This window comes from Borostomias antarcticus (genome assembly GCF_949987555.1).
Source record: "Borostomias antarcticus genome assembly, chromosome: 22".
In the NCBI taxonomy this organism is placed as follows: domain Eukaryota; kingdom Metazoa; phylum Chordata; class Actinopteri; order Stomiiformes; family Stomiidae; genus Borostomias; species Borostomias antarcticus.
The window spans coordinates 8,486,254-8,504,589 of NC_140255.1; the positions used below are offsets into that span (position 1 = coordinate 8,486,254).

General features: G+C 48.6%; 1 protein-coding gene across 1 annotated transcript in view; it reads right to left on the reverse strand.

Annotated features, from left to right (window-relative positions):
- Window positions 1-897: 897 nt before the first annotated feature.
- Window positions 898-18,336, reverse strand: part of LOC311323730 (1-phosphatidylinositol 4,5-bisphosphate phosphodiesterase delta-3-A-like) — a gene marked incomplete at both ends in the record, with an annotated part of 25,455 nt that continues 8,016 nt past the window's right edge. The window contains 14 exons of the mRNA XM_084456028.1: window positions 898-908; window positions 4,350-4,496; window positions 5,463-5,612; window positions 5,978-6,113; window positions 6,465-6,643; window positions 8,246-8,362; window positions 9,017-9,170; window positions 12,622-12,693; window positions 13,554-13,706; window positions 14,408-14,552; window positions 14,981-15,182; window positions 16,076-16,301; window positions 16,947-17,076; window positions 17,519-17,747. Coding sequence (XP_084312154.1) covers window positions 898-908; window positions 4,350-4,496; window positions 5,463-5,612; window positions 5,978-6,113; window positions 6,465-6,643; window positions 8,246-8,362; window positions 9,017-9,170; window positions 12,622-12,693; window positions 13,554-13,706; window positions 14,408-14,552; window positions 14,981-15,182; window positions 16,076-16,301; window positions 16,947-17,076; window positions 17,519-17,747 — 2,051 coding nt within the window. The remainder of the gene's footprint in view (window positions 909-4,349; window positions 4,497-5,462; window positions 5,613-5,977; window positions 6,114-6,464; window positions 6,644-8,245; window positions 8,363-9,016; window positions 9,171-12,621; window positions 12,694-13,553; window positions 13,707-14,407; window positions 14,553-14,980; window positions 15,183-16,075; window positions 16,302-16,946; window positions 17,077-17,518; window positions 17,748-18,336) is intronic.

Here is an 18,336-nt window from a genome sequence, read left to right on the forward strand (position 1 = left end):
GGTCATGTGGCTGTAGAGGCCAATCCTTGATCCACATGTTCTGTTGCAGTGGGGGCATGTGTGAAGGCTTGTCCTGGTAGTGGTAGCCATTTTCTTCAGGGAGTCTCTTTAACAGGGTATTTTGAAGATGTCGTACCTTTATGTCTTCCAGACTGTCGGTGTTTTGGGTGGATCAATTTCCTTTGTATCCTCCTTTTCTGCCTTCGCTGGATGTTCAAGCAAATGAGCTGCCAACGCTTTGACCTGGGATGCATCCAGGAGGTTTTGAATCTGTTTCTCCGGCGGAACAGGGTGATCACAAGTTCATGTTCAGCACACTTTGATAGTAGGAGGACTCCTTTGAAGTTGACATTCCCAACATCCTCTTTTCCCAAAGCGCCTTCCCAGAGCTTGTGATCCTTGCCGGCCCTGGCATAGCATAGAATGTCTCCTTATCTTCATCCTGTGAGTCCAGGGTTGGTGCATAGGCGCTCACAGCAGTGATGTGAGTGAGTTGATGGCAAATCCCTCTCCATGGTTTCTGGGTTCATCGGCTGCTTTTCCATTCCAGAATAAGGTGTATCCACCTTTCTCCTCCTTGTTACCACTGGTGTTCAACACAGCAAGTCAAATCATGGGTGAAGTCCAGAAATAGCTGGGGGGCTAATTATGATGTAAAGTTGGCCCAGGGTGGATAAATTAACATCCATCAGCTCATGTGTTTTCAGAGAGTATCTACATACCAGTAGCCGATCCATGATACATGCAAAACATGATGTATACAGAAACACAAAAGCATGCCCAAACCATGTATTCTGTGTATGTGCGCACGCATGCGTGTGTGAGCACCATATGTGCAGCATATATAGTATGTGCGTGCGTGTGCGTGCGTGTGTATCTGTTTCTGCGCATGTCTCTTCAAACCCCACCTGCAGGTGCCTAGAGGTTTAGGCACTACCACACAGGCTGTGTAGATCTCCTTGTAAACTCCCTGCTGGTTGAACCAAAAATGCTCAAATGAGTAATAATGGTCTCTTCTACGATGTATCCTGAGGTTTCTATGGTCAGAATAGGGATTACAGTTGAACAAAGCTTTAGATAAAGAAATTAGCTGTCCATCCATGTGGGACTGCTGTAATACCATTCTCCACCACACGAGGTCACAGTGGTTCAGTGTGCAGTACAGTTTTGTGGCTGAACAAAGCACAATTTACAATTCATAAATGTATCACACAACTACTGCAATAAAGTACGATTATTCAGTATAATTTCCATTTCATTTTTCGATTAATTTACTCTAACTGTAACTATAGTGTAATATCAATCACTTGATTTTTTGCATAGAACCAGCAAATGACGACATGGACCAATTTAACATTCTGCTCAATAACCATACACTAAAGGAAGTGCAGATACATTTTACTTTAAATATAAAGGTTAAAATGACAGTTTGCAGAGAAATAAGACAAAAACAACGACAAAGAAAGATTGAATTAGACATGATTACTCTTTTAATAAACTATACTGCAATGTACTGTAGTTTAAAATAATTTCTGGATCCTGCCTTTTCACCATAATCCTTATTACAGTATAATGTACGTGAGAGATTTGTTGATGAATAAACAACTGTAGTGACGACTAATAAACAACTGCAAACCATACTCTGTCATTTTGGACCACTTTAAAGGGACTTTGAATGTGTATTATGTAATAATTGTATCACTCTGTCAATAGATTGTTGGAGAGCAACCAGTACAAAAAAAATCTATCATAAAATCTATTATAGATACACAGCAGCCTACATTTAATAATCACTACAGTACTATAAGTCAAGCTAAAACTAAATCTGGATGAACAGTGTTGTTAAAAATGTCCTTCATCAAAACAGAAATGCCAAGCCAGCCTGTGGTCACAAAAATAAATATTCAAGAAAACATTTTGAGTAAAAAAATGTACAGTAAAAACATTGGATGACATGGGTAATATGTAATATATAAGATGTTTATACTATTAAAATAACACTTAAAATATGTTATATTCAAAATTAAATATGTAATTTTCCAATACAGAACTTACCAATTAAAACTTGTATAAATATAAATTAAAACAGCCTAGATTCAGACTCTCACAATGATTGTCCCCCTCACTCTTGCTAACTTCAGCACAGTACAGTTCACTACAGGACCTGGGGAACACAGCTACATCACATGATAGAAGCAAACATGGACCCTGTTTCTATGTAGTGGGTTTATCTGAAGTAAATATTTGAAAAAAAAAAGAAGTTGCTTGATAAATATGTGTTATCAATTTGATATATTACAAACATGCTTCAAAATGCATATCCTAGTACTGCTAAAGATACTGGTAACTAGTATTGATAATGGTAACAACTATGCAATTCAAAATGAACATGGAAACGACGAGTATCAAACACTGCCAATGGCAACAATTGGTAAAACTCTCAGGAACCTGATATTATTGGTCTTTGTTGACTCAAACCAGTAAATTGTCTGATCAAATCTATAAACTATATCTCTAAAATGGTTAAAAGATTGATTGCAATCTGCTCTCTATGGCCTATAATATACGATATCAGCTGATTTCTTTAAAAAGTAGTTCCCTAATACGAGCAAACAGCATGCTATATTGACAGGCTTCAAACAGTTCTTCATGACATGGCGCAGACATGGTCAACATGGAATGCATGTCCCATGTCACACATGCACACCTGGATTGGACAGATTAGCTGCGCAGCCAATAGCTGTGGAGAGGTAGCCCATTCAACCAGGACACTGTCAGGCGATTGGCTCGGACCGGCCTAGATCATCCCTCAAATCAAACAGGCAACAGAGACAGACCAGCAGAGACAGACCAGCAGAGACACACCAGCAGAGACACACCAGCAGAGACAGGCCAGCAGAGACAGACCAGCTGAGACAGGCCAGCAGAGACAGACCAGCAGAGACAGGCCAGCAGAGACAGACCAGCAGAGACAGGCCAGCAGAGACAGACCAGCTGAGACAGGCCAGCAGAGACAGACCAGCAGAGACAGGCCAGCAGAGACAGACCAGCTGAGACAGGCCAGCAGAGACAGACCAGCAGAGACAGGCCAGCAGAGACAGGCCAGCAGAGACAGGCAAAGTGTCAATACTTCATATTTTGGGATAAATAAGGCTAATACTGTAGATTGACGGTATAGACGGTTCACATTGTCCTGAAAGTCTGATTTCACCTCCACCTGGATTTCTAAATCTATATTTAAAAATTATAATACTGGTACAGTAGTTTAAAGAGCCAATTGAGATGGTCACCTTTAAACTCTTTGAGCAACTAAACTGTTGAGCCCAAAAGTGCCAACAAAAGCAGTCCCTATCTGACCCTATGTTTTGGATCACAACGGCAAGGATGCCTTTTGGCACGGGGCTCATCTTTGTTATGCTGCCAAGTCACCAGCAGGGGTCGCTGGCCTCAACATCTCTCCCAGTTGCTGGGAGCCTATGGTTGGGTTTTCAATCAACCAAGCTTTACATAATCAGAAACTAACGTTCCATAACATGACAGCGACATTCAAATTCATTGACCTGTTCATGCTAGGTTTATTGCATTGGCTTTTTGAAAACGACCACAAAGGCACCTATTATATATTATCATATACAGTGTATATATATATATATATATATATATATATATATACAGGGCTGAAAATTAACACCTGCCACCGGCCAAACGCAGGTAAAATTTCCAATTGGCGACTAGATTTCGGAAGTCTATCTGAAAATATATATACTTGGCCGGTAGATTTTTTCATCTACAGTCCCTTTGGCAGGTGACTCACCATGAGCCAAAAAGTAAATTTTCACCCCTGTATATATATATATATATATATATATATATATCTCCTTACAATCATGTATATATCTATATGATTGTAAGGAGAGTTTGACCTGTGGATTAAGGGTCTTATTTAGTCTCAATCCTATCAGTGGTGCACAGTTAAATGAATCAAAGCTTCTTGGACGGAGACTTGGACTGAGACTTGGTAGGGCTGTGGAGGTTGGGGGTCTTGGTAGGGCTGTGGAGGTTGGGGGTCTTGGTAGGGCTGTGGAGGTTGGGGGTCTTGGTAGGGCTGTGGAGGTTGGGGGTCTTGGTAGGGCTGTGGAGGTTGGGGGTCTTGGTAGGGCTGTGGAGGTTGGGGGTCTTGGTAGGGCTGTGGAGGTTGGGGGTCTTGGTAGGGCTGTGGAGGCCGGGGGTCTTGGTAGGGCTGTGGAGGTTGGGGGTCTTGGTAGGGCTGTGGAGGCCGGGGGTCTTGGTAGGGCTGTGGAGGTTGGGGGTCTTGGTAGGGCTGTGGAGGTTGGGGGTCTTGGTAGGGCTGTGGAGGTTGGGGGTCTTGGTAGGGCTGTGGAGGCCGGGGGTCTTGGTAGGGCTGTTGAGGCTGGGGGTGATTTTGACGTGGATGAAGAGAGAGCTGGGGGACAGGCTGGAGCCGTCAGCCTTCCTCAGGCGGACATGACGGTACCCTGGGGGGGGGTCAGAGGTCAAACCGGGATCATTTTATATTCCATTCAAATCAGGAAATGTTGACTTCACACTTTCCCCAACAAGTCGTATGTCTTTCTGAAAGTCTAAACGTTCACTAGGCCTTCACGAGCCGTGTGAGTGAAAGCTGCAAAAGCAGATACCTGACCACACTGTCTGTGCACGATAGGCCTGTAAATGTATTATGGATATGTACTATACTGTGTGTCCAATTCAAACCTACTTTTGACGTACAGTACTATGCAAGACGAGGATTGCGTTTAACACTTAAATGACCATATGCGCACACACACACACACACAGACGCGCACACACGCACGTACCAGTACAAACAGATCCACACACACACACACGCATTCACGCGCGCGCACACGCACTGTAATGGAAATTGTTTCGATATGCATCAACCGAAGTTTCGTTTAGCGCTGTATGATTATAGAACAAGCTTACTTGCTTGTTGTACTTAAGTCCTGAAAATGAACTGATGAAAACTAGTTCTTCTTTTGTCCATGTGGAAAGAACAAACTGGGTGTCGTGTACTAATGTTGACCAAGCAACTAATCCTAATTTTGCAGTCATCCTAAAGTCAGCCTAAAGTTGTTGTATTGTACATCTGTTTTCCTATCACATTGACTAAAAGACATACTCATACAATATCTGTCTGATTCTGAATGTATAAAACCTCCTGTGAATCTCAGATGTGGCCACCATTTCTGATCTTGCAGACTGCTGCGTGCACGAAGCGAGTCGAGTGATGGTCCTCTCTCTCTCTCTCTCTCTCGCTCTCTCTCTCTCTCTGGTTTGCATATTGGCCTTGTGTTTAATCAACTTTGTTGAAACTTAGAATGCTGGCATTCGATATATTGTGAACAACACAACAACACCTCGGTCCAAGAATTTCCACCGCAACACACAAATGTAGGAGTCCAGCAGATCTAGCCACGCACCTGTGCGCATGCTGGTGAAGGGCAGAGTGAACTGTCCCAGGAAGTCGTTCCTGGAGGTGTAGTCGTGGTCCTCTACCATGAAGCGCACCAGGGCCAGCTCGGGCACGTGGATGATGTAGTTGAAGGTAGTATCCCAGCGAGGGTTGAAGCCTGCGCCACACAGGAGAGAGCAGAGAGAGAGCGACGAGAGGTCAGACACAGAGCGGCGAGAGGTCAGACACAGAGCGGCGAGAGGTCAGAGACAGAGCGACGAGAGGTCAGACACAGAGCGACGAGAGGTCAGAGACAGAGCAGCGAGAGGTCAGACAGAGCGGCGAGAGGTCAGACAAAGAGCGGCGAGAGGTCAGAGACAGAGCGGCGTTCGTTTCAGCACACAGGAGAGAGCAGAGACAGAGCGACGTTCGACGTTCTTTCACCCGTGACAACCAGCGAGCAGTTAATGCGAAACGCATCCGTGAATGAAACCGATGGCAGCAGCGGCCGTGACGGCGTCGGGTCAATGAGCGGGCCCTCACCGTTGTTGTCGACGCGCGGCGTCTTCTCCTGGTTGTTGTCGATGGGGACGCCGTGCGTCTCCACCCACACCTGGGGGTCCACGATGGAGCTGGGCTTGTCCCACTCGGGCTTAGGGAGCTGCTGGGCTGAGATCACCTGAGAACGAGGGGATTAGGAAACGCCCAATCTTTAAAAAATCTATAAATCTATAGTCAATTTAGTACTGCTGACACCGGTCGCTGTGTAATCAGGAAGTAGTGTAATCAGTGTACAGTACTGCGCATATTTTAGTGAAATAATATCATAAAAGACTGGCAGTTCTTTCAGATGCTGACGATTGCGACAATACCCACATAGACTGTTGTTTGTGCAACAAACAATCTGACTGTCAGTGTATGTGTGTGTGTGTGCGTGCGTGCGTGCGTGCGTGCATGTGTGTGTGTATGTGTGCGTATGTGTGTGCGTATGTGTGTGTGTGTATGTGTGTCTACAGCGATGCCCATATACCCGTATGGTGAGCCGGGTGGGGCTGTGTCCAGGTCCCCCTCCGGTGTTCTCTGGGTTGAAGTTGCAGTCTGGCTGGCACATGAAGGATGGTTTGAGGATGTAGCCACAGCGTCCGTTGGGTAAGAACCGCCCCAGGTTCAGATCCATCTGCTCACCCGGCGTCTGGAAGTTTAACGCCACTGGAAACAAAAAATCAATCAAATCAAAGCAAAGCTAATGTATTTCCAAATCACATTTAAAAACAACTCACATTGACCAATGTGCTGTAGCTACTGTACAAGACAAAGCAAGCAGTAAAAATACAATAAGAATCATGATAAACTAGAAAAACCGCATAGCGGCTAAATGCCTCCGCCCAACAATGCCAGTTGCAGTTAACCTTACCCTAACCCTAACCCTAACCCTGACTAACTGTTAACCTAACCTAACCCTAACCCTAACGCTAATGCTAATGCTAATGCTAATGCTAATGCTAATGCTAATGCTAATGCTAGCTAACTAACGCTAATGCTAACGCTAACGCTAACGCTAACGCTAACGCTAACGCTAACGCTAGCTAGCTAAAGCTAGCATTAGTGTTAGAATTAGTGTTAGCTAGCTAGCATTAGCATTATCATTAGCGTTAGCTAGCTAGCGTTAGCGTTCAAAAGTGACTTTTGTGATGTCACGGTGACCTTGACCTTTTACATCTGAATACCAAAATCGAATCCAATTAATATAATTAGGTCCAACTGGACATTTGGCCAAATATGTACAAATTCTGTCAAGCCGTTCTTGAGATATCGTGTTCAGCAGGCCAAAAACACCTTTTGTGAGGTCAGTGACCCTTGACCTTTGACCCCCACAATGTACTCAGTTAATCCTTGAGTCCAACTGGACATTTTACCCAAATATGAACAAATTTCGTTAAGCCTTTGAGACATTGTGTTCCATCAGGCCAAAAACACATTTTGTGAGGTCACAGTGACCTTGAACTTTGACCTTTGACCTCCACGATCTAAGCAGTTCATCCTTGAGTGCCAGTGAACATTTTTACAAAAAGGGAAGAAATTCCGTCAATGTGTTCCCAATATATTGCATTAACAAACATCTTATGGACATACAGACGGCGGTACGGACAACCCGAAACCATAATGCCTCCGGCCAGGCTATTGCCTGGTGGAGGCATAAAAAGGCTATACATAAAAACACAGACATAAGCATCAGTTTTGTGTTTCATAAACTATTCCTATCTGTATGTCTTAGATACCATATACACCACTGTATCCATACAGTATATACACTAAATCCATATACTGTATACCACTAAATCCATTATAGTGAAGATTGAGCTGCCATGGACAAAGGAACACTGGAAAATTGCATATTATTCAACATTAATTTCACTAGATGTGTGTGGGTGGGTATGTAGGTAGCTAGGTGGGTAGCTAGATAGGTACATTAAGTAGATACTTTAATGATTTGTTGTCAGAACAGAGTGTCTTTAGCCTACTTAAATGACTCAATCACACAGTACAATGCACTCTGATACTTGCACTGAATGGAGTCAGCCAGGGTTGCATAATCATGACTGTTGTTTCTGATTGATTTTACTATACTAGGCCATGGTAGTGGCTTACCACAGTACAAAACAGAGTTGTGAAACGAGTTGTAACAGCTGCACATACAAGCCTAAACAATTATGAAATCAGTCCACACATGATTAAATCATGAAAATATTCAGATTAGGGATCAATGTGCACTAATCTGGCAAACTCAACGCGAGGTCGCCATATACTGACCAATCTGGCAACCTCCGTTCCACATGTCCTGGGGGTTGTAGTTGGAGGACTGCAGGCGCTGGCCGGAGGGGTAGATCCTGCTCAGCTGGTGGCTGTTATGACGGACGAAGTACCTTCCTGCAGCAGAGAGGAAAGAGAGAGAGGGTGAGGGACTCACACACACACACACACACACACACACACACACACACACACACACACACACATACACATACACACACACACAGGCGTAGTATAATTACAGGATCAGGGGTCTTTAATCACACCTGAGTGACACACCTGAGTACTTGACAACATTCCCAGTGCCGACATCGTCCCAAGCGGGGATCGAACCCATGACCTTTTTGCTGGGAGGCATCAGTGCCTATTCGTCACTCGAATACACACACACACGTACACACACAAACACACACACACACTGTGCATGTTCTGAGCAGCTGGCATTCCCATAGGCAGCCTGAAGACTGGCATGAAACCATAGCAGCCTTAGTGAAGATGTTACATCAACGCCAGGCACACAAAAACAACCTCTTCATCCATACACACGCATGCACGCCCATGACACACACACACACACACAGAGACACACGCACACACACACACATACACACACACACGCACACACACACACACATGCACACACGCACACACACACTAACAGTCAGATCTTGTTGCACAAACAACAGTCTATGTGGGTATTGTCGCAATCGTCAGCATCTGAAAGAAGTGCCAGTCTTTTATTATATTATTTCACACACACACATGCTGTACCTGAGTCTTTGATGAGTTTGAGGGTCTCGCTCTCGGAGAAGGACGACATCTCGGTGGACGGTTTCTTGGCGCTCTGGTCGAAGCCATCGAAGGGAACACTGCGAGTGTAGACCACCAGGTCTGACAGCTCTGGACTCAGCTTAGAGACCACCGGCTGGCCAGACACACGCACATGCACACGCACACGCACACACACACACACACAAATGCACACACACACACATACACACATGCACACGCACACACACACAAACAGTACATCCATATTTAGATACAAGCCAATATAAATGGCACACATACACAGTGGCGGAGTGGCAGTGGCTAGTGCGAACTAGAATGGAGAAGTAGGACGCCTCCTTCCCTCCACTAGTCTGGGGGTCCACCTTGGGCAAGTGGTAGTACCCCCTAGCCCCCCTACCTGGGGTTACAGGTAAAAACCCCGATGGACCAAGACCTAAGAGGAAGAGAGACCTATCCCGGAGGAAGCCCGCCTGCGAGCGCCTGGTGGCCGGGCTTACCATGGAGCCCGGCCGGGCCCAGCCCGAAAGAGCTACGTGGAAACACCATCTCCTCCGTCCCGTGGACCCACCACCCGTGGGAGGAACTGTCGGGGTCGGGTGCGCTGCCAACTAGGTGGCAGTGAAAGCGGTGGGCACCGACGGACCGGACCTGAGCAGCAGAGGCTGGCTCTGGGGACATGGAACGTGACCTCGCTGGGGGGGAAGGAGCCGGAGCTTGTGAGGGAGGTGGAGCAATACCAATTACACCTGGTGGGGCTAACCTCCACGCACAGCACCGGCACCAGAACCAAACTCCTGGATAGGGGTTGGACCCTATTCTTCTCCGGAGTTGCTCATGGTATGAGGCATAAGGCAGGTGTGACTATACTAGCTAGCCCACAGCTGAGCGCCTCTGTGCTGGAGTTCACCCCGGTGGACAAGAGGGTCGCCTCCCTGCGCCTTAGGACTGTGTGGGGGGGGGACTCTGACTGTGGTTTGTGCTTATGCACCAAACAGCATTTCAGAGTACTCAGCCTTCCTGCAGACCCTGAGTGGAGTCCTATTTGGGGCTCCTGCAGGGGACTCCACTGTCCAATTGGGGGACTTCAATGCACACATGGGCAATGATGGAGAAACTTGGAGGGGCGTGATTGGGAGGCATGGCCACCACGATCTGAACCCGAGTGGTGTTTTGTTGTTGGACTTCTGTGCTAGTCACAGTTTGTCCATAACAAACACCATGTTCGAACACAAGGATGCCCACAAGTACACCTGGCATCAGAACACCTTAGGCCGAAGATCAATGATAGATTTTGTTATCGTATCAGCCGATCTGAGGCCATGTGTTTTGGACACTCGGGTAAAGAGAGGGGCAGAGCTGTCCACTGATCACCATCTGGTGGTGAGCTGGTTTCGATGGCGGGGGAAACCTCTGGACAAACCTGGAAAACCCAAGCGTGTAGTGAGGGTGAACTGGGAACGTCTGGAGGAAGAGCCTGTCCGGAGAGATTTCAGTTGCCTGCTCCGGCGGAGCTTCACTGGCATCCCTGTGGAGGTTGGGGACATCGAGCATGAGTGGTCGGTGTTCAAAGCCTCCATTGCTGAAGCTGCTGCTGGGAGCTGCGGCCTGAGGGCCATAGGTACCTCAAGGGGCGGAAACCCTAGGACACCGTGGTGGACAGCGGTGGTCAGGGAAGCCGTCCGACTGAAGAAGGAGGCCTACCGGGATATGTTAGCCCGGGGGACTCCAGAAGCAGTTGCAGGCTATCGGCTGGCCCGGAGGGCTGCGGCTTCGACCGTGACCAAGGCAAAGCAACGGGTGTGGGAGGAGTTTGGAGAAACCATGGAGAAGGACTTTCGGTCGGCACCAAAGTGTTTCTGGAAGACCATCAGACACCTCAGGAAGGGAAAGTGGGGAACCATCCAAGCTGTATACAGCAAGGAAGGGACACTGCTGACCTCAACTGAGGAGGTTGTTGAGCGTTGGAAGGAGCACTTTGAGGAACTCCTGAACCCGACTAATCCACCCTCTACGATCGAGGCAGAGCCGGAAGATGATGGGGGGTCATTGTCAATTTCCCTGGAGGAGGTCACTGAGGTAGTCAAACAACTCCACAGTGGCAAAGCCCCAGGGACTGATGAGATCCGTCCAGAAATGCTGAAGGTGCTGGGTGTTGAGGGGTTGTCTTGGTTGACACACCTCTTTATTTAAAAAAGGGGACCAGAGGGTGCGTGCCAATTATAGAGGCATCACATTACTTAGCGTCCCAAGGAAAGTGTACTCCAAGGTGCTGGAAAGGACTATCCAGTCCAGTCCAGACTATCCATCGGCCGGACTATCGGTCCGGCCGATAGTCGAACCTCAGATCGAAAAGGAACAATGTGGATTTCGTCCTGGTCGTGGAACCACCGACCAGCTCTTCACTTTCGCAAGGATCTTGGAGGGGGCTTGGGAGTTTGCCCAACCTGTCTGCATGTGTTTTGTGGACTTGGAGAAGGCTTACGACCGGGTCCCACGAGAGGTCTTGTGGAGGGTTATACGGGAGTATGGGGTGAGGGGATCCCTACTTAGGGCCATCCAATCCCTGTACGCCCAGAGCGAGAGCTGTGTCCGTGTCCTCGGCAGTAAGTCGTCTTCCTTTCCGGTGGGGGTTGGCCTCTGTCAGGGCTGCGCTTTGTTACCAATCCTGTTTGTGATTTTCATGGACAGGATATCGAGGCGTAGCCGCGCGGAGGTGGGGTTGCAGTTCGGTGAGCTGAGGATCATGTCGCTGCTATTTGCAGATGATGTGGTCCTGATGGCATCATCTGCCTGCGACCTCCAGCACTCTCTGGATAGGGTCGCAACTGAGTGTGAAGCGGCTGGGATGAGAATCAGCACTTCTAAGTCTGAGGCCATGGTTCTCAGCAGGAAACCGGTGGTCTGTCCGCTCCGAGTAGGAAATGAGTCCTTACCCCAAGTGAAGGAGGTCAAGTATCTGGGAGTCTTGTTCACGAGTGAGGGAAACATGGAGAGGGAGTTTGGCCGGAGAATCGTAGCAGCTGGTGCGGTTCTGCAGTCGCTCTACCGCACTGTTGTGACGAAAAGAGAGCTGATCAAAAAGGCAAAGCTCTCGATCTACCGGTCTATCTTCGTGCCCACCCTCACCTATGGTCATGAAGGATGGGTCATGACCGAAAGAACAAGATCACGGATACAAACGGCCGAAATGAGTTTTCTCCGGAGGGTGGCTGGGGTTGGGTGAGAAGTTCTGTCATCCGGGAGAGACTCGGAGTAGAGCCGCTGCCCCTTTGCGTCGAAAGGTGGTTTGGGCATCTAGTCAGGATGCCTCCTGGGCGCCTCCCTAGGGAGGTGTTCCAGGCGTGTCTGGATGGGGGGAGGCGGCGGGGTAGACCCAGGACTAGGTGGCGGGACTACATCTCCGCACTGGCCTGGGAGCGGCTAAAGATTCCCCAGGCAGAGCTGGTTGATGCTGCTAGGGAAAGGGATGTCTGAGGCCCCCTGCCGGAACTGCTGCCTCCGTGACCCGACCCCGGATAAGCGGATGAAGATGGATGGATGGATGGACATACACACACACATACACACACACCCAACCTCCTCACCTCCTCTGCTTGACTGCTCTCCTCTGAGGGACTCTCCTTCTTTCCCTTCACCAGGATCTTCCCCTTCAGAGCCTGCACACACACATACACACACACACACACACACGCATACAGACACACGCGCGCACACACACACATGCACACACACACGCGCACAGACACACGCGCGCACACACACACACACACACACACACACAGACAAACGCTAACACACGCACGCACACACACACACGCACACACACACACTCTGTGTTATGAGAAATCAAATTCAGGTTGGTAATAATGTAATAAGTATTTGTCCTCCCCAGTACACAGACCCACAGTACTGTATATTGCTGCTAAAAAAGAAACGTTTTAAGTATCATTTGTAGTTTACCAGTTATTCATTAATTCATAAACACATTACATAAGCGCCACCAAAAGCATTAGACAGACAGTGGTGACAGAGTTTGGACTGTGAGCCTTCGTCAATATCCTCAGGGAGGCGAGGGAGAGAGAGAGACGATGACTCAGCGGCTATTTTAAGACTGTCCTCATTATCATTCCACACACTCCCTACAGAATACAGAGCTGAGAGAGACCAGAGCTGGGAGAGACCAGAGCTGGGAGAGACCAGAGCTGAGAGAGACCAGAGCTGAGAGAGAGAGAGAGAGAGAGGGAGGGAGGGAAGGAGGGAGAGAGAGAGAGAGGGAGGGAGAGAGAGAGAGAGAGACGCGTGTTTGCTTGGTCATGGCTGGTAGGAGGAAGATCACTAATAAATGGAGTCGGAGAAATAAAAAAGAGAGCAAGAGAGATAGATATAGAGAGAGGGGATATAGAGAATGAGAGAAATAAATAAAGACACAACCGACCAAGCAAACCCCCAACAAACGATCAAACGATCACAACGGGCACCGACTTCCCAGCGCCCCTCCCAGGAGCAGAGTCCCCACCTCAGGCGATGGCAGGGTGTGGAGGGGCCATCCGTCCAGGGGCTTGGTGAGCAGCTTGTCCCCCAGGATGGAGCGCAGCTGTTGGGCCATGATGGCCTGCTGCTCCACGGAGCAGTGGTTCTCCAGGGACAGGATCAGGGGATAGGCGGAGGTCTGTGGGGGGGGGGTTAGCGGAGGGGGGGGGACAGGGTCACACCGGTCATGTGTGTGCAATCTACTGCATGCCTCTGGCTTCATGCCAACTGCCTCATGCATCGTTATTATTGGGTCACGTATTTATGTTATAGCATTCGATGTCTAAGATAAATACACATCACTCTTAACCCCCCCCCGCCACAAACACACACACACAAACATACACACACACACACACAGTCGGAGTACAAGAGAAAAAAGTCTAGAAGAAGAGTACTGCAGTGTAAAAGTCCAGGACCATGTTCTCTATCCGAGTGGCAGGTTTTATTTACAAACTAAGTCTTACAGGCAGCTAAATGTTTCACCTCCACTGCTTTTAAAACACACCAGCGCTGAATATAGATGGTCCATGTGGTTCTAAGTGCTACTGCATGATAGCTCACCTTTTATTCATGCACTGTATATCTGTAGGGCATTTCTGCTTATTATTATACAGGGAAGGTGGGAGAGAGGGAGAGGGGAGAGGGCTAGGCCCGGATTCGAACCCTAGATTGCTTTTCTTGCACTTTGCCTTCAGCACTAGATTATGCGCTTAGTCACTTGTTTTAGAAAGGTTCTGGCGAGTAGTGGTACACCGGCTTTTCCACGGACCACCGCGTTAAGGACTAGCCGTGTGTTATGCTCCGACGAGCCACCGGGGGGCCCCGTGAGGAGCTCACCTTGAAAGCGTACTCGGCTATCGTCTCGATGACCTCGGCGAAGGGCACTTTGGAGGTGAGTGTGTGACCGTGGTAGATCACCGGTTCCCCTTTGTCTCCGTCCCAACAGTCTAACTCCACACAGCGACAGCCGTGGTTCAGAGCCCTGAGAGTGAGGACACACACACACCCATACACACACACACACACACAAACACATACACACACACACACACACACACACACATACATCAGCTTTAACCACATGAACAGTACATGCATAGAATCTGTGTGAGACAGAGAGAATGAAAGAGAAAGAAAGAATGAGATGAGTACAGGTATGTGTACGTGCGTGTGTGTGTGTGTCTGTGTGTGTGTGTTTGTGTGTGTGTGTGAGACAGAGAGAGAGTGAGAAAAAGAAAGAAAGATCGTTGGTGTTTGTGTGTACTGTCTAGTCACATGTGTGTGAGAGACAGAGAGAGAGTGAGAAAAAGAAAAAAAGAGAAAGAAAGAAAGTTGTTGTTTGTGTGTACTGTCCAGTCGTGTGTGTGTGTGTGTGCGTGTGTGTGTGTGTGTGTGTGTGTGTGTGTGAACCTGATGTAGGGCTCGGTGCTGCTGTCTCCAGTGAGCTGGTCCTTGGTGAGGTAGGTGTTGTGTGAGGAGGAGATGAAGTAGTGGGCCAGTGGCCGGGTCATATCCTGGTATACCCTGACGTGGTCCGAGTCAAACACCGAGTTCTCTCTGGACAGCATGTACACCGTGAACCCATTGGGCGTCATGTACTGGTTCCTCTGGGCTGTACTGGGCAGGACACACACACACGTTGGCACACAGTCTGGGAGAACATTCTCTGCTTAGAGATGCCGTGTGGAGCACCAAGATAATATATATCAGCCTGGAAACGATACACAACTCAGATGGAGAGCACAGGCTACGCTTGTATGAACATGAGTGTACAGTATAAGACTGAAGTGTTGTGATATTGAGACTGGATGATTCTGAATTCCGAGTGCTCCCCTTGTGTTGCAAAGAAAACACACAAAAATGATTGTGATTAGGGATGTTAATAGTTCATCGACTATCGATTAATTGCCGATAAGAAATTACTCGAGTAAGATTTGGTTACTCGATTAATTGCTTGTTAATGGACAGAACTTTTTTGGAGGGAACGAACGTTTTCAACGGGAGTTGCATGAAATGATTTAAGGTCTGACTGCACATGAGGGCGCCCCGCCATGTAGTGAAAGCTAATTGGGATACCGGGAAATTTCAACGACACAGCGGACACAAAAATGAAGCGAGCAAAGCGCAGTCCGGCGCAGGACGTTCTTATCAATTAATCCACTATCGTTTGGGTTAACAGTAATCGATTCATGAAATTCCTTGAAATGTGCAACCCTTATTGTGATCAATAGCACACCAATCTATTGTGTTATCGGTCTTCCTACGACTAATAAAGTAAACTGAAGTGAACTGTATATGAAGTGAATAAAAGCTCACTGTACAGTAGTGAGTGCAATAATATTATTAGCCGTTGTATTAGCAGTTAGCGCTTCCGGTATTGTATTAGCAGTTAGAGCTTCCGGTATTGTATTAGCAGTTAGCGCTTCCGGTATTGAATTAGCAGTTAGCGCTTCCGGTATTGTATTAGCAGTTAGCGCGTGCTTGCTAGGTGCTGCCATGGCATACCCAGGTGGTTGAGCTCGTAGGTGAGGATGAGGCTGTGCGCGTGCACCAGCGAGGCGTCCTCCCCCTGGTCCCTCAGGAAGCCCTGCAGGTCTGCGGCGGAGAGGACGCAGCCGTTGGCCGAGTAGCGCTGGAACACGGCGTCCAGCTCGGGGCGCCGCAGCAGCTTCCGGCAGAACACCTCGATCTCCCCGTGGTCCAGACGGCCGGTCGCCGACCGGTCACACTCCTGAGAGAGGAGGAGAGAGAGAGAAGGAGGAAGAGAGAGGGATAATGGGAGGGAGAGAGAGGGGGAGAGGAAGAGAGAGATATAGAGAAAGAGACAGAGAGAGAGAAAGGGAGACAGAGAGAGAGAGAGGGCGGAAAGGAATGAAAGCGAAACTGTATTTCAACTGTACGCTGTATTTCATGTTCAAGAGCATCGACTGCCAGCTTGTTATTCCGAGACACAGAGACGAGACATAAAGCTGGACTCCGTCTGAGAAGCACAGAGACCAGGTGAAGGACGCTCATGGCTCTGAGAAGCACAGGGACCAGGTGAAGGACGCTCATGGCTCTGAGAAGCACAGAGACCAGGTGAAGGACGCTCATGGCTCTGAGAAGCACAGGGACCAGGTGAAGGACGCTCATGGCTCTGAGAAGCCCAGGGACCAGGTGAAGGACGCTCATGGCTCTGAGAAGCACAGAGACCAGGTGAAGGACGCTCATGGCTCTGAGAAGCACAGGGACCAGGTGAAGGACACTCATGGCTCTGAGAAGCACAGGGACCAGGTGAAGGACACTCATGGCTCTGAGAAGCACAGGGACCAGGTGAAGGACACTCATGGCTCTGAGAAGCCCAGGGACCAGGTGAAGGACGCTCATGGCTCCGCACCTGGAAGAGGCTGCGGGCGTACTGGTCACTCAGGTTGATGTTGATCATCTGCAGGAGGGTCTGGACCTCCTCGTAGCTCATCTTCCCGTCGTTGTTCACGTCGGCACGCCGCAGGTACCCGTGGATCCAGGTGACGGAACCGTCAAGGACGACAACAGAACACCGTAATACACTGTAGAACCTGACGTTCCCTAGCATCACCATGTACAGTATACATTCTCATTCTAATATTTTATTGAGCTATTTGTTTTGTTTTATTGTACAACTTTTCTCTTCTTTTCACAGAGAAATCAAGAGTTTAACATGTTTTTGAATGATCTTTCAAGATGCCATCCACATCCATTGTATGACCAAAACGGTGGTAGAGCAATTATCAACTTTCTCGAAAATGCTAGCTTTGTCAACGTTTTGATCTGAACCATTGTATATGATCATAGGTAACCTTAAAACAGGGCTAAACATGCATTTTCCCTTTACTACTCCTTTAATTCTGCTAAATCTGACCATCCCTTTAAGATGAAATCGCATTTAATGGGACTGTCTTCCCCCCGGCCGTTTCATCAGAGGGATATTGGTCGAGCTGGTCTTCCTGGGTCAGGTTCTCCAGGCGGTCCTGGAGGGTCCGGATCCCACGGGCCCATCGCCGGGCCTCCTCGTCGCTCTGGCAACGCAGGTCCAGGCTCTTCCTGTCGCCCCTGAAGACCACGGTCAGGAACTGGCCCTCGGGGGCGGAGCCCGCCAGGTGCCGCAGGGTCTCCGTCTGGATGCCCTCGCGCACGCACTCCACCTCCGATACTGAGACTGGACGACAGAAGGCCAGGGAGGAGGAGGGAGGGAGAGAGGGAGGGAGAGAGAGAGGGGTGAGAGAGGGAGAGAGAGAGGGAGAGAGAGAGGGAGAGAGGGGAGAGAGAGAGATATGGAGAGAGGGGTTAGAGATAGAGAGAGAGAGATGGAAAGAGGGGTGAGAGAGGGAGAGGGAAAGAGAGGGGGTGAGAGCGAGGGGTCAGAGGCAGGGAGAGAGAGAGGTGAAAGGGAGAAATATGGAAAGAGTCGTGAAAAAAGGAGAGAGAGATATGGAGAGAGGAGTGAGAGAAAGATAGAGATGGAGAGAGTGGTGGGAGAGGGAGAGAGAGATATGGAGAGAGGAGAGAGAGAGAGAGAGGGGGGGGATGGAGAGAGGAGTGAGAGAGAGAGAAAGAGGAGAGAGGGATGGGAGAGGGAGAGATAGATACGTATGGAGAGAGGAGAGAGAGAGGGAGATGGAGAGAGGAGTGAGGGAGAAGGAGAGAGAGATGGAGAGAGGGGAGAGAGAGGGACAGCCAGGAGAGGGGAAAGTGATACAAATAGAAAGTGACGTAGCAGAGGAGAGACAGAGGGAGGAGAATGAAGA